This window comes from Sminthopsis crassicaudata, chromosome 2, assembly GCF_048593235.1.
Source record: "Sminthopsis crassicaudata isolate SCR6 chromosome 2, ASM4859323v1, whole genome shotgun sequence".
Lineage (NCBI taxonomy): Eukaryota > Metazoa > Chordata > Mammalia > Dasyuromorphia > Dasyuridae > Sminthopsis > Sminthopsis crassicaudata.
The window spans coordinates 501,174,649-501,190,197 of NC_133618.1; the positions used below are offsets into that span (position 1 = coordinate 501,174,649).

The window sequence follows — 15,549 nt, forward strand, 5'->3', positions numbered from 1 at the left end:
AGGCAGCAGACCCTCCTGCCTTTGTCCTTTCCATGAAACTACTTCTGCCTGTACCCTCCCCCCAGTCAGAGATTATGTGACCGAATCTTATGCTGTAAGTCCCAATCACCTCAGATGGCTTAGGGTGACCCCTCAGAACCAGTTGGGGAGATTCTGAGCCCTCATTTTTCATAGTGAAGAGAATTGACTTTCTAAGCTGTGATTGAGGATGTCTTTGTACAATTGTCCTTGGTAAGGAGTGGGAGAGGCAGACTTTGCGTCTCCCTGTGCTCCACCCCTGCTGACCCCGGGGTCCTTGAATCCAGCAGAGGCTCTTGCTGTCCCTCACCAGTATCAGCTGCTCTTGCGACAGGGGCAGTACTGGCCCTGTGCGTCAACCCCACACGTGAGGCCCTTCAGCAAACAAAAGCAGCACCTGTGTCCTTGACCCTCTGAGATATGAACAGAGGATGTGAGCAAAGGGGATAGGCACCAAACACAAAGATGCCAAAGTCTCTAGAGCGGGAAACAAGAAAAATTCTGGCTCAGCTCAGCAAATAAACTAGGACTCACAGATTGGCTCCTTAGGTCTCAGGAGCATTCATGTCCATTCACAGAGAAGTTAAAAATTTTGTATATAAGCCCAAGGTCTTCTTGGTCACTGGAGACCCAGACTTAGTGTAAAGTATCCATGGGACAAGGACGACCAAGGGGAGAAGGACAAACCTGGCCAACACCCAGAGAGGCTTGGTTACTTAATAACCAGATGTTTTTATCTAACCACATCTGGCAGCTTTGTATACCATCTTAGATGAACAAAATTAAATAAAAGATATGTTACTGACAAACCTAGTTTCCTTCCTTCCTTACTTATTCCTGCTGTTTACTAAGCCGATAAAAAGATTTGTGGAAAGGAAATGAACCCAGATTTATTATAATTGCTTCTTTCTGTTTTTCTCCTTTTGATCTGCATCTCCACTTCCTTTCAAATTAATTTTTCATGATTATTATTAGTTTTTCAGGTTTCCAGGCTCCCTGAAGGGAAGCTGGATTCTGAGCGAGGAAATAGGATGATTGTTAGGTCTGATGAAAGTAAATGAAATATAGCTAAAAGGATGAACACTTATGGGGCAATTTCTCTCCCTTTGATCCTTTCCCCCTTGATCTTCTCTTTAGGCTTTGGCCTGACATGAGGTGAAATCTGCTTGGTCTCATCATCCTGGCATTCCTTTGTCCCTGGCAGCATCCTTGTCTTTAGCCAGCCACAGAGGAAAAAAACAACAACAACAACAAAAAACAGCAAAAAAAAAAAAAAAAAAAAAAACAACACAGAGGAAGGGAAACATGTCTTTTTGCTAGATTTGGGAGAAGGTAAAAGGAAAGATGAGTGCTCAGCCTTTAGCTTTTAGTCTGAGTGTCTCTCCCCATGCTCCCAACCTTTTTCTGAAAGCAAACAATTTGAACCAATCTATTCCAAAGTAGCCTAATAACTCAACCTTCAGGGAAGGGAAGTGTGTAGAATCTTATCTGTGCAAACTTGTAAATCCAACTTTAATTCATTTGACAGGATTTCAGGGTATGAGAATCAAGTCAAATTTGTACTTAAATCAAATGAAAAAAGTATTTTTGAGGATGGAATGGAGGAAAGGAGAAAAAACCTTTACTGCCCTCTTTCCCAGTCCAACTCTTACTTTGTGGATTATTGGCAGCTATTGTAACACAATGGATAAAAGCATTGGATTTAGAACTTATGAAGACCTAAGTTTAGTCCTGCCAAAGATATTTCCTAGTTACATGACCCTGGACAACTCACTTAATTTCTCTCTGCCTCCATATCCTCTTCTGTAAAATGGGGATAATAATAATACCCGCCTCCCAGAGGGATAATGTTTGTGAAGCACTTTGTAAACCTTAGAGTATAATGTAAATGTGGTAGCTCTGATTATGAGTATTATTACTGCCTTCTGAACCTACCATTTTGCTTATGTAATATGAATCCTGGTGGAGAGACAAAATTTTATAGAGCTCAGTGGAACTCTGTGCAACATAAATGATCCAGGGCTGGAGCCCTGAGTCACCCCATTTACTATCACAACTAAATCTTTCTGGTACCGAAAAAATTCTCAGCCTACAGAGTGAGATTGGGTGAGACCCTAGGTTGGCCAACACCAGATCACAACCTGCATGCTTTGATCAAAATACACAAGCCCCTATTTCCTGCAGGAGGGCAGGAGGTGAGATAATGAGATGTCTTGTCGCCAGTTTGTTTTTTGGGCAGAGGAAGAGCAGATGCTCAGAAAGGGTTCTGGAATCATACATTTGTTCAGAACCAGGCAGGATTTTTCTGAGGTCACATAGTGTACTTCCCATCATACCCCTCTGCCTTCACATATTAGACCTGAAACTTGCAGGAGGGAAGGAATATGGGAGGGAAGGAAGGTAAGAAGGAAGTAGATAGGAAGGGTGTGCATTACAGGATCATAGGATCATAGATTTAGAGTTGGAAGAGACCTTGGATCCTATCTATTCCAATCTTCTCATTTTAAAGATGAGAAAACTGAGGCCCAAAGAAGTAATCACTTGCCCAAGGTCACCCAGGGAATAAGTATCAGTGTTAGGATTCAAATCTAGCTCTTTGGACTCCAGAGCCTGTACTATTTCTTCTGGAGGTCAGTCAGTAAACATTTACAAAGCACCTATTATGTGCCAGATAGTGTGCTAAGAGCCTGTAGTCAGACAAAAGAGAAGGGGACAGAGAGTTTGAGATGACATGTATAGTGAGAGAAAGAGAAAATAAAATCCAGGAAGGGGTTTGGAGCACATGCCATTTGGTGGTAGCTTGATCTTCTGTCTCCTGGAATAACATTTCTGAGTAGGAGAGGTAGCCTGGCTAAGAGACTCCTGGATATGGAGTCAAGAGAATCAAGGCACAAATCCTGTCTCTAAAACAGCTTGTTTGCTTTTGGCAAGTTCTTTCATTGCACTGGATCTTAGTCACTCATCTGTAAAATTAGTGAGTTAGATTCTGAGCTCTTTTTCAACTTAAAGTAAGAGATCCCTAGGAAGGGACCCGAGACCCCCTCTGGTCCTGCCAGTAACTGATGGAGACCCTCCTCTACAAAGTCCCAATAAATGGTGGGATGATAGTTCTAATTGTTAACCAGATTTTGCTCACATAGAGTATCAAACCCACCCGACTCTCACTTGTTCCTGACTCTGCCCTTTGTTATTGGCTCAAGACTTTGTCCTGCCCCTCTTTCTCTCTTTCAGCCTTGGAACACTGACCTCAGTGTTTTGCAGACAGGATTGGGAATGAAAACACCTCTGTGGTCACTCATTAAGCAATTTGGATTTAGCTATTTCCATGAAATGCAACAATGGGACTTCATGTTCTGGGTGGAGATATGTATTTTTAAGTCCAGTGCATGGAAATCTGGGCACTGCAGAAAGCTGTCTTACTTTGGTTGCTTATGAAATGTCTGGATTTTGGTGAGGGGAGGATTAGAGGGTGGGATCCCTGATGTCATCATAAGCACAGAACCAAAGGACAAAACAAGAGCTCACCTGGAATCAACTGCTCTACAACATATCTTGCTATTTGTAAAATGGAAATAAATGCCTACCTTACAACATTATCATCAGGATCAAAGAAGATCATGAATGTGGAATACTGCCTCTCCTATCAGTCTTCCAAAGCAAGTCCCTTCCCCTTTGTCAAGATAATAGTATAATATGTGAAAACTTCCTGGTCTATGCAAATAGTAGTAGCCTAGGAAGTAGGAAGCCTAAGTTCTAGTTTTAATATGAGTGTCTCTGATAGTGTACAATTTATTTTTTCCATCTTTATCTTTTTAATTTTTAATAATGTTTTCTTTTCCAAACACATGAAAGATAGTTTTCAACATTCATTTTTGTAAGACTTTGTGTTCCAGATTTTTCTTTCTTATTCCCTAACCTTTCCCCTCAAGACAGCAAGCAATCTGATATGTTAAATATATGCAATTTAAACATATTTCATAGTTGTCATGTTGTACAAGAAAAATCAGGCCAAAATGGAAAAAAAAAACACAAAAAAAAACAAACAAAAAAGATGAAAATACCATGCTTTGATTCACATTCAGTCTCTATAGTTCTCTCTCTCTGGATGCAATTGACATTTTCTATCCCAAGTCTATTGGAATTGCTTGGAATCAGTGCATTGATGAAAAGAGCCAATCCCTCATAATTGATCATCACATAATCTTGTTATTACTATATACAATGTTTTCTTGGTTCTGCTCACTTCTCTCAGCAGTTCATGTAAGTCTTTCCAGGCTTCAGCCTGCACATCATCTCTTATAGAACAATAATATTCCATTGCATTCATATACCATAACTTATTCTGACATTCCCCAACTGATGGGCATCTACTCAATTTCTAGTTCCTTGCAACTACAAAAAGAGCTGCTACAAATATTTTTGCACATTTAGCTCCTTTTCCCTCTTTTATGATCTCTTTGGATACAGACCCAGTAGTGAGACTGCTGGATCAAAGGGTATGCACAGTTTTATAGCACTTTGGGCATAGTTCCAAATTGCTCTCCAGAATAGTTGAATCATTCCACAACTCGACTAACAATACACCGTTCCTAATATTCAAATTTAGACAAATCATAAAAGGAAAGGATTGAATTAAACAGTCAAAAAGGTATTTTCCTGCTCTTGAAGTCCAAGTTCAAATCATAGATCATGTACTTAATAGCTATATTTTAGTCACAGCAATTCACTAAGACTTGGAAAGTCTCTGGGTCTTAATTTTCCTCATCTGTAAAATTAGGAAGCTATATTGAATGGTCACCAAATTCCCTGCCATCTCTAAATTTGTGATCCTATGACATTTTTGTCTCCTTGCAAGTCCCTCCATGGATAAGCAACTTGAGCCCCCCAGAACTGCAGTGCTTAGCTCCTTGTTGATTCTCCTCTGGAAAACCCTGAACTTAGCTTGGAATAACATGGGGTCACTTGGCCAGGGTCCTATCTGTGTGTGTCAATCTGAGCTGTTTCCCAATGCTAAGCAATAGGTTCAGACCCTCCCCTCTCCGATGATATCAGCAAAGCTGACCTGCCCAAAATTTGTGACCTCCAAGAGCTTAAGTGGTTCAGTTTGATTCTGATTTTATCCCCTCTCTAGGGTCAGCCAATCTGTTTTGTTCATTCTTTCCCCAGCCTTTTTTTTTTAATTCCATGCCCAATTTGTTGATCTACTCTTTCTCTTTTTTATTGATGCAAGAGTTTAGAGTTACAGATTTTTCCCTTAGTACTGATTTGGCTGTATCCCACAAATTTTGGTATGTTAGCTGATTGTTGTCATTGTCTTTAATGAAATCAGTAATTATTTCTATGATTTGCTCTTTGACCTCTTCTTTAGGATTAAGTTAATTTAGTTTACAATATATTTTTTAGCCTATGAATCAAAGATTCTTCATTGATTGTAATTTTTTTAATGTATCATGGTCAGAAAAAGGTGTATTTAATATTTCTGGTTTTTGGCATTTATTTATTAGGTTTTTATGCCTGGTCATTTTTGGCGAAAGTACCCCACACAACTTAGAATAGATACATTCCTTTCTATTCCTATTGAATATTCTCATCATGGTTAACTTTTCTATAATTAATATATATCTCCTTAACTTCTTTCTTGTTTGTTTTATAGTTAGATTTATCTAGGTCTGGGAGTGAATAAATTGGCATTTCCCACTCTTAATTTTACTATTTCTTTCTGTAATTCAGTTAAGAGTTAACTTTGGAATGAATTTGGATGCTATGCCATTTATTGCGTAGATGTTAGGTACTAATATTAGTTCATTGTCTATGTTACCTTTTAGGTTCCCTGATTTATTTCTTAATTTCTTTTGCTTTTTATTTATTTATTTTCTATTTTATTTTGTTTTATTTATCCAAAAAATGGAATGTTATTTGCTGACATAAATTATTTCATTTCATTTAAGCATCAAGATTGCTATGCTATTTTTTTTTTTACTTAAACTGAAGCATAATAGGCTTTAGCCCCTTATTTTAACTTTAAGGGTATCTTTCTATTTCAAATGTATTACTTGTCTAGATATTATTGGATTCTAGCTTCTAATATAATCTGCTATCCTCTTCCATTTTATGGGTGTAGCCTGCTTCTATTCATTTATGTAATAGAAATGACATATTTCTGGAAATAGGAAATGATGTCATGCTTTGCCCACTTACTGTGTGATCTGGGGTAAATCCCTTTCCCTCTAGATATTTCTGTTTCCTCCTGTCTTTTTCCAGTTTCTGGAGTTAAACAGAGGCTAAACTAGTTTGCATGAGATCTCCTCAGGGGAAGGTGATTTCCAGATTTCTGCACCTGGTTCTCCATGAAAGGAAACAAGCTTACTCCTAGAGGTTCATAGAGCTCTTCTTACATTGTTCCAGTTGATGCCAGAAGTAAGGGCCTGTGGGAATTTTCCTGCTGCAGAAATGCAAATGCAGGAGGAGAGACTTTTCATAACATGACTGGTTTCATTTTTAATCCTATGCTTGAAGAAAGGACCCAGGCTTGTGGTTGCTGGAACATCATCATTCTAGACAAGTAAACTGGGGATGTGGCGGGGAGGAAAAAGGGGAGAGAATGCGTGGTGGCAGAGCACCCATGTAGGATAGACTAGTTAAGAGTTCAAAATTTTAACACCAACTTTATTCCTAACAAGCTATGAGACTTTGGCAATTCACCTTCAGTTATTCTATTTAAAAGAAGGGTGGGAGGGATGGGAGATAACTCCTCCTCCATCCCCTATAAAAGGTTGTTCTGAGAAGCAAATGAGATAAGGTTTTTTTTTTTTTCCAAGGTTCCTCCTTCTCAGTCATCAGTCAGCCAGACCAGAAAAAAATTTAGAGCCCAGCAGCCTCATTTTATGTATGAAGAAACTGAGTCACAGAGAGGTTAAATGAGTTCTAGTCATGTCCCACAGACAGTGGAGAAGAAGCACTGGAAGTCTACTCCACATTCTTTGACCTCAAATACTTCAAACTTTTCCCACTAATTCCCATTTCCCATCCACCCCCAGCAGTTAACTCTGGATATAATATCAGAAAACAGTTAGATCAAGAGAACACTGGACCAGGAATCAGGACACCTAGGATCTAGATCTGTGACCTTGGACAACAAAATTCAACAAACATTTATAATGCAAATACTTTATGCTAAGCTCTGTAGATACAAAAAGAGTGAAAACTAAGTTTGCCTTGAGGGAAATCAGAGGATTTCTAAGTCCTCAGATAAGTTCATAAAAATTAATTTCTAAACATAGGGAACACATGATGTGGAGTAGGATAGGACCTCCTGTAAAGAAAATGTGGGGGTGAAATAGATGATTTCAAAGGGCCCTTCCAGTACTAATATGCTTTGATTCTAGAATCTAGAATTTTTGGTTTAGGATTGTAGTACCAGTGAAATTTGTTTAGAAAGGCAGAGTAAGAAATATTTGTTTCCTGAAAAATCCATTAGTGCTCTAATAAGTCTAGAGGGACCTGTGTCTTTTGTTCTGATGGAGATGCTGAGGTAGAACATCAGGGTCTTCTTTACAGAACAATTTTCCTAAGTGTCCTCAGGAAAGAGGTTTAACTATTATATAGGTTTTCCCAGCTGACATACACCTGACATGACAACAGCAGAGAGCTAGTTCCTGGGAAATTTTATTTTGTGGTTGGAGAAAGGCTTTTTTCTCTCTTTACCCGAGGAGGTGGTGATGATCTGATAAATGGGGAATGGAAAAGCTAGGCTTGTCTGATATCTGAGTAATGAGTCTTAAACACTCTGGAAAGTACTTTGATATACTTCCAAGTGCTTTGCAAACAGATTTTTTAAAATTACCATGAAAATTATTTGCATGACAGCAGCACTTTTATGTCAATTAATTTGAATAGTGAAAGGAGTGGTGAAAAAGATAGAATCTATGAAATATACGATTGAAAAAAGAGGCTGTTGGGTCACATGTAGGGAGAACAAAGGGTAATAGATGGAAAACCAAGAGCTACACTGTCCCCACAGAACATTCAGTGACCTAAAGGCAGGTGCCCAGTACATTGGGTAGATCTATAGAAGAAGGATAAGTTGCTGGGTTCCTTTTGGAGGTAATATATAAATGATGGAGTCAAATATCTGCTCACTTACTGACAATAGAATTTTAGAAGAGGGGCTGCTAATCTGGAGGAGAGGGCTGCAGGAAACCCCCAGTTATTTCCAAAAGTAACTGGCCTTTCTTTTCCCCCTGCCCTTGTCCTATGTTAGGATGCCATCCTTCTTGTTTATTCAGCAAATAGGTATTGGATGCCTTCCATGCACTGTACTATAGAAACACCCAGTATAAACTGAATGGATGCCCATTAATTGGAGAATGGCTGAATAAATTGTGGTATATGAATGTTATGGAATATTATTATTCTGTGAGAAATGACCAGCAGGATGATTTCAGAGAGGTTTGGAGAGACTTACATGAACTGATGCTGAGTGAAATGAGTAGAACCCATGGCAACAACAACATGTTAAATATGTTAAAATATATGTTAAATCCAATATATGTATACATATTTATATATGATGATCAATTTTGATGGTCCTCTTCAACAAGAGATGATTCAAACCAGTTTTAGTTGTTCAGTAATGAAGAAAGTCATCTACACTCAGAGAGAGGAAATAAGTGTAGACCACAACATAGCATTTTCACTCATTCTGTTATTGTTGGCTTGCATTTTTGCTTTCCTTCTCAGGTTTTTTCTTTCTTTCTAGATTCTATTTTTCTTGTGCAGCGAGATAACTATATAAATATGTATACATATATTGGATTTAACATATATTTTAACATATTTAACATGTATTGGATTACCTACCATCGAGGGGAAAGGGTGGGGGGAAGAAGGGAAAAATTTGGAACTGAAGGTTTTGCAAGGGCCAATGTTGAAAAATTACTTATGCATATGTTTTGTAAATAAAGAGTAATAATAATAATAAAAACACCAGGTATAAGGATAAAAAAAGACAGAAGATACAAAGGACATTAGGATGTAAGCACATTGACAGGCAGAGATGTTTTTTGCCTTTCTTTGTAATCCCAGGGCTTTACATGGGTGCTAGATACACACTAATCACTTATTAAGTGCTTACTGACAGACTGAAGTTCAGAAGAGCAAGAGCAGAGCTGTAGCAGGTTTATAGACAACTAATTCAAGCTAGAAACTTTTTTGTTCCATTTCTTGATACGGAGGTGACACTGGGTTCTCAAAGGCTATGCTAATGATGCACAAACTTGGACAGCCTTTACCAAGCAAGAAAAACTTTAATAGTAGAGACTGGAGAAATTCAAGGACCAAGGAAGATCAACAGAGCTCAGAAGCAGCAGACTGGCCACTGAGAGATGAATGTTTTTGGTCTGGGACTAAAACCAATTTACTGAAGCATAGGCAGGAGGAACTAAGTGGTGCAATAGATACAATGCCTGCCCTAAAGTCAGGAATTCTCCTCTTAATGAGTTCAAACATGTCCTCAGTAACTAGCTATGTGGCCCTGGGCAAGTCACTTAACCCTATTTGCCTCCATTTCCTCATCTGTAAAATGAGCTGGAGAAAGAAATGCCAACTCCCTCCTGTATCTTTGCCAATATTTTTGCTTAAGAAGCATCGGGCATGGCTGAACAACAAAAATGCAAAAGGAAGGGTAGAATGACGGGAGGATCTATACTAAAGAAAGCTCAGAAACTTGAAATGCGGGGAAACAATGGTATGAGAGGTTTAGGATAGGAGGAAATCAGAATCAGGGAAAGCTTCCAGGAGGAGGGGGCCCTTGAGTAGGACACCGAAAGAAAGGAAAGTTTTGGACAAACATAGATGTGACAAGGCCCTGCTACTGGACCGTATTAAATCAGTAAAAGCAAATGGCAATCAGGAAACAGTAATGAATAGCCCACCCGGGGCCTGAAGGAATGTAACGAGAAATAAACGAAGAAAGCTATATTGAACTGGACTGTAAATAACCTTATAAGCCGCTTAGTAAAATAGTTAATTTTATTTGTGGGCGATGGGGAACACGGAAGATTTTTGACTAAAGATTTGACTGATCGAATTTGTGCATTTGGAATATAAATGTTTATGCGACTGGATGAATTTTCTGGTGGCACTAAACTGGAAGCGCTGAGATCAATTAGATTATTACCATAGCCTTTTGGTCCGGCAAATGAGGTTCTGGGGTGTGCTTGGCTCAGCGCCCTCCGCTTCCTGCCCCCAGCCCTTCGCAGGAGCTGAGCTTGTTTTTACAGGGCTCCTTCCAGATGTGGGCTGCCGTTGGATTCACCCCTCCCACCTAGGGAGAAGGGAAGCTGCAAGCTGAGCAGGACGGTCCCTGGAGGCGAGGAGGGCGTGGCTGCCCGAGGGGACGCGGTGTCCCGCGGGTACGCATGCCAAGCATCCGAGTAGAGCCCGTGGGGAGAGCAGGGAATGAATGGATAGGGCGGGGCTTGAGGTGTGCGCCATCTCTACGTCGGGCACCGCCCCTGCCCCCTCCTCCAGTCCCTTTCCAGTGGGGGAGAGAGGGGGGTTAGAAGAGGTGGGGGGATCTGTCGCTCTTATAACGCCGGGGAGGAGCGCAGGGAACGATTCCAGGCTCCCTGTCCCCGCAGCAGGTCGGACTCCTCCAGGCTCACCGAGCACCGGTAAGGAGGGCACCCAGCGCGGTCCCGGCTTCGGTGCTGATGCACCGGCACCTCCCGCTCGCTTACTTGGGGCGCGAAGCCGGCTCAGTCCTTTGCCAGGCTCTGAATGCCTCGCTGAGGCCATCAGGCGAGCCTTCGTTCCCTGGGCCGGCACCTGCTGGAGTTGGAGGGAGCAGCCCCGAGCTCTCGCCCTCGCCTCCTGCACTCCAGGGCCCAGCTACCCCGCAGGGAGGGGGCCCTGTTGGGCCAGACAGAGAGAAAAAGAAACAGTCTAAGCGGGCACTCGGGAGGAGCAAAGGGGACACGCAGCGAGATAGGTAGAAGATGTTTTCTCTGGGGAGAAAAGACAAACAACGTTTAAATTAATCGAACCTTGCTCTGCGGTGTTACGTGACTGGCCACTGGCGGCATGGAATGGGGCTGGAGAGCGCTAGCTTTGGGTTGAGAAAGACCGGAGGTCTAGTTCTACCTTTGTCACGGCTTGCCTGCCTGACGCTAGGCAAGCTCTTTAAACCAGTGACCAGGTGACCCTGAAAGCAGATAACATGCGGACTTACTAGAGGGAGACGCTCACCAGGTGCTCCTACGCCCTGGAAATCACGGGTCATATTCTTATTTTTAAAAATCGACATAGGTGTTGGGGGGACGCTGTGCTTGGGGGAGAAGCTGAGATCAAAATGAATACTAGCCCACCCTCAAACCCCTCCCCCCGCTAAAGTTTGCAAAGTTCACTGCTTGTTATAGCCCTGCATTACGATTCCCGTTTTACAGATAAGGAAACTGAGGCCCACTTAGGTTGAGGAGCTTTCTAAGTCACACAATGTTCAGGTAGGTGAGAGATAAGTTAGAGAAGGGAGCAAGGAGTGGGAAGAAGTCAGGGGATAATCGGGAAGAGACAAAGGCGAGCTCTATGAGGACTGAGAGTTTGATCTCAGGTAAGGAAACCAACTTGCTAGGCATAGGGGAGGCAGAGCTTAGGTCTGTAGTCCTCCAGGATACTTGTTTACTCTTCCTCTTTTACAGATAAGGAAATTGAGGTCCACTTAGGTTGAGGGGCTTCCCCATAGTCACACAGTGTTAAGCTAGGTGAAAGTTGAGATAGAGAAGGGAACAAGGAGAGGTAAAATCCCCGGAATGCTACTCTGGCCCAGCTTGCTCCTGTATTTCAGCAGTGAGTTGAGTTCAAGGTGTCTAGGGGCCACAGTGAGTTTAGTCCCTGCCCAAGGAGCTCGGAGTATTCTGAAAGGGGCCTGAGTTCTTAAAAGAATAAGCTGGTCGGGTAGAGCTTTGGACCCTGAGCCCTGCCAACACCGAAAACAGCCAACAGTCATTTCCCTGAACTCTATTTCTCTCCCTCCTCCTTTTCCTGCTGAACCTGCCAAGGAGCCACCCAGCCTTTTTCCTGCTGGACCGTAGGGGTTTGGGTCAAGCCTCTGAGTCTGTATAGAGCCTGGGGATGGGCTAGTATCCCTCCTCCAATCCCCAGCTGCTCTGTTTGAAAAAATTGAAGGACTTTCTCCCCCCTTTTGCTGTTTCCCAAAGGAGCTGGCACAGGGCAATTAGAAAAGGATATGGGAGTCACCCAAGAAAGAAGGAAAGGTCCCACTCCATGAGGGATTTCCCCATGTGATTTTCTTAGAACAAGTTTTTGGAGATGGAGGTTGAGGACATTGTGAAAGACAGGAAAAACCTCTCCCATCCCCAGGCCCAGGGGTGTGCCAGAGTAAGCTCTGGAGTGCCTGTGAGTCTGAGGGAAACCTCTGGGCTGGCTAGGCTGGCCCTTGGATCCCAACTGTTCCCTGCCCCTCCAGTTATCCATCTCCCAGATGGATATGAGAGAGTTAGGAAAGTACAGGAAGAGTATCACCCTCTGGTTGATCCTCCTGTTTATGCCATCCTGGAGAAAGTGATTGATCTAAGGCTAGGAATAATAATAATAATAATAGTAATAAGAACAATAAGCATTTTTATTGCTCTTTAAGACTTGAAAAGCAAATGTTGTATAATTTGATCCTCAGAAACAATATTGTGAGATAGGTGCTATTATTATTCTCCCATTTTATAGATGAGAAAACTGAGACTGAGAGAACTGAGGTGGCTTGTCCAGGATCAGCTAGGAGGTGTTAAATGTATGAGGTCAGATTTGAACTCAAGTCCTCCTGTCTTCAGGGCTGAGGCTCTAATTAACTAATTTTTAAAATTATTCATTTAAATGAATAAATTTAATTTAGGTTAAATTTTTAAAAATTGTGCTCATGGCTCATCCTGATTCCCCTGCCCAAACTCCATACCCATACTCTACTTTCCTCTTCCATCTAACTCCATAATCATTTCCATCTTCTAATGAACTGCCATGAGGTCAAGGCCAAAAAGGGAAAGCCTGTGATAAGTGGTTATGGCAATTTAAGCTTACTCAGCTCTGGCTGGAGCTCCCACTACTGAGGGGAGAAGATAGGAAACATTTGAGGCAATCAAGAGAGATCGGGATAGCCAAAGTAAAATTAGGAAGTTCTCCTACCAATAATCTATTTCCTTTGCAGTATATATATATATATATATATATATATATAATCTCTTTTAGTTCTTGCCACAATCTGAGGAGATAGACTAGAGCCAAGATTAATAGCCCCATTTAACAAATGGGCAGGTTGAGATTTGGGGAGAAATAACCTGCCAAGATCATCTAACCAGTTGGTTTTGTGACTCAAACTCACTATTAAATTTTAAACTAGAAAAAAAAAGCTTGTCTGAATGCTTCAGTGATCAGCGGCCTAGGATGAAGCCAGCCATCCAGGTTTCAGCCAAGATAGATGACCAGGCTATTGCAGAGCTGTCACCTATGGTATGGCCAACAGCCAGGCACCTGGACCCTCTGCCAGAGGTTAGCGGGCATGATTCCACTTCACAGGCATGATGCCCTTAGTCTGGGAGATCCAGCCTTCTATATGGACTCAGATCAAAAGCTAAACCAGTTTTGTTAAGGGTAGAGCACCCTCTGCCTGGATGATCAAGGCAGACTGGGGATGACTTGGATTCCACCCCAAGGCACTAAATGTAGAGAGTGCTAATAGTATTTGCAGTGTTCAGCAGCTTAGAAGCAGCAAAAAATACGTAATCAGTAAGAATAACTAAAATTGGAAGCTATCAGATGGTACATATTTTCTCGTTGCCCTACTTAGAACAGAACTTTTCTCAAAGTTGACCTTTCTTCCACCCTAAAACTTCCCTAAAATTTGCTTCATTCTGCTTGTCCCAGGCACAAAAATCACTAGTTATGGCTCCACCAAGAGGTCATAGCTCAGACAAGACTTTCCAGTGACCAAAGCCAATATGCATCCTTTTCCTACAAAAGTCTTACATGTTAATCTGCTTCCCCCCTCCCTGCTCCCCACCTCCAGTTCTCTACATACGTTCTCCTTGCCCTTGGCTCCAGAGAATATAAAAAATTTGAGTTTGTCTAAGTCAGAGTCAGTGAGGAAAAAAACAGAAGCCAAAGGGAGTCTCCTTCTATATATTTATGTGTGTATTTCCACATATACATATATATATACACATATATCTATGTACTGTAATACCACACAGTATTATCTAATATATAATGCATATAATATTGTATCTATTACATGTAGGGTCTATCATATATTTATATTATTTGTGTGCATATCAATATTATGCTTATATTTAGAATGGAAACTCTTTGGAAACAGACAGCTAAGTGACATAATGGGATGGAGTAAAGGAAGATAAGACTTCAAATACCCTCCCTATACTCTCTAGCTATGTGACGCTGGGCAAATAACTTAACCCCTCTCAGTTTTCTCATCTGTAAAATGGGAATAGTAATTGCACTTGCTTTACAGGGCTAGTTAGCTAATTGTTATTATTTCATTTTTGTCTCAGTATGTACATAATAGATGCTTAGTAAATGTCTGTTGAATGTTAGTTTTTTGATAGAAATGTTGGGAGTTACCTGGCAATTCCTCTGCAACTATGTTTGAACTTTTTGCCTTTGAAACCTAGAGAGCATGTTCTTTCCCATGTTTGTAGTCCTTAGATCTTCCTAGCAGGCAATTTGAGCCTATTCAGTCTCTAGTCCTCCCAGAAAGCTAGGGATGGATAGGGAGGTTAAGCATTGGTTGGTGGATGCCAAGCAGGCTGAAACCTGCCCTGGAAATGCAAATGCCTGTCTCACTTTCTGAACTGTCAACCCTGGGATACTGTTAGAGGTACTTTGATGCAACTCACAAAATATTTGCATCACTTTCTCAGACTACATTGGTCTTCTGTGCTTATTAGCTCTGCCCTTCTTCAGCATACATGTCACAGAGATCTGCGGTGGAGAGGGAGTGCTCAGGGTTAGAAGCCAGAAGAGCTAGGATCAAAGTGTTACCTATATGATCTTAAGCAAGTTACTTTCCATTTCTGAACCTCAGTTTCCTCACTTATAATATCTGATTGGATGACTTATGTGGTCCCTTCAAGTGCTTAGCTTACAAACTGAGGAAAAAAATTTATACATGTATAAATCAATATGGGCAGCTAGAGGCCTAGAGTCAGAAAGAATGAATTCAAAACCTTACTGTATGACCCTGGACAAGTCATTTAACCTTGTTTGTCTCAGTTTCCTCATCTCTAAAATGAGCTAGAGAAGGAAATGATATAAGCACTCCAGTATCTTTGCCGAGAAAACTTCACATGGGATCACAAAGAGTTGGACGTAACAGCCACAACAAATCTATATACACACAGACATACAAATGCATATATGTGTATACATATACACATATATGCACATACAACAACAAAGATAAAAGAAATAGAATCAGATTTCAAGCTGGAAAAGAACTTAGGAGTTACC

The 15,549-nt window shown here is 41.2% G+C and overlaps 1 protein-coding gene across 2 annotated transcripts in view; it reads left to right on the top strand.

Moving 5' to 3' along the window:
• Nucleotides 1–10,461: 10,461 nt before the first annotated feature.
• Nucleotides 10,462–15,549, top strand: part of ASS1 (argininosuccinate synthase 1) — a 77,623-nt gene continuing 72,535 nt past the window's right edge. Inside the window, exon 1 of one of the 2 annotated variants that reach the window (XM_074293876.1) lies at nt 10,462–10,691. In XM_074293876.1, the coding sequence (XP_074149977.1) occupies nt 10,481–10,691 (211 nt within the window). In that variant the 5' untranslated portion in view covers nt 10,462–10,480. The remainder of the gene's footprint in view (nt 10,692–15,549) is intronic. The other variant, XR_012486888.1, reaches the window with a different exon arrangement.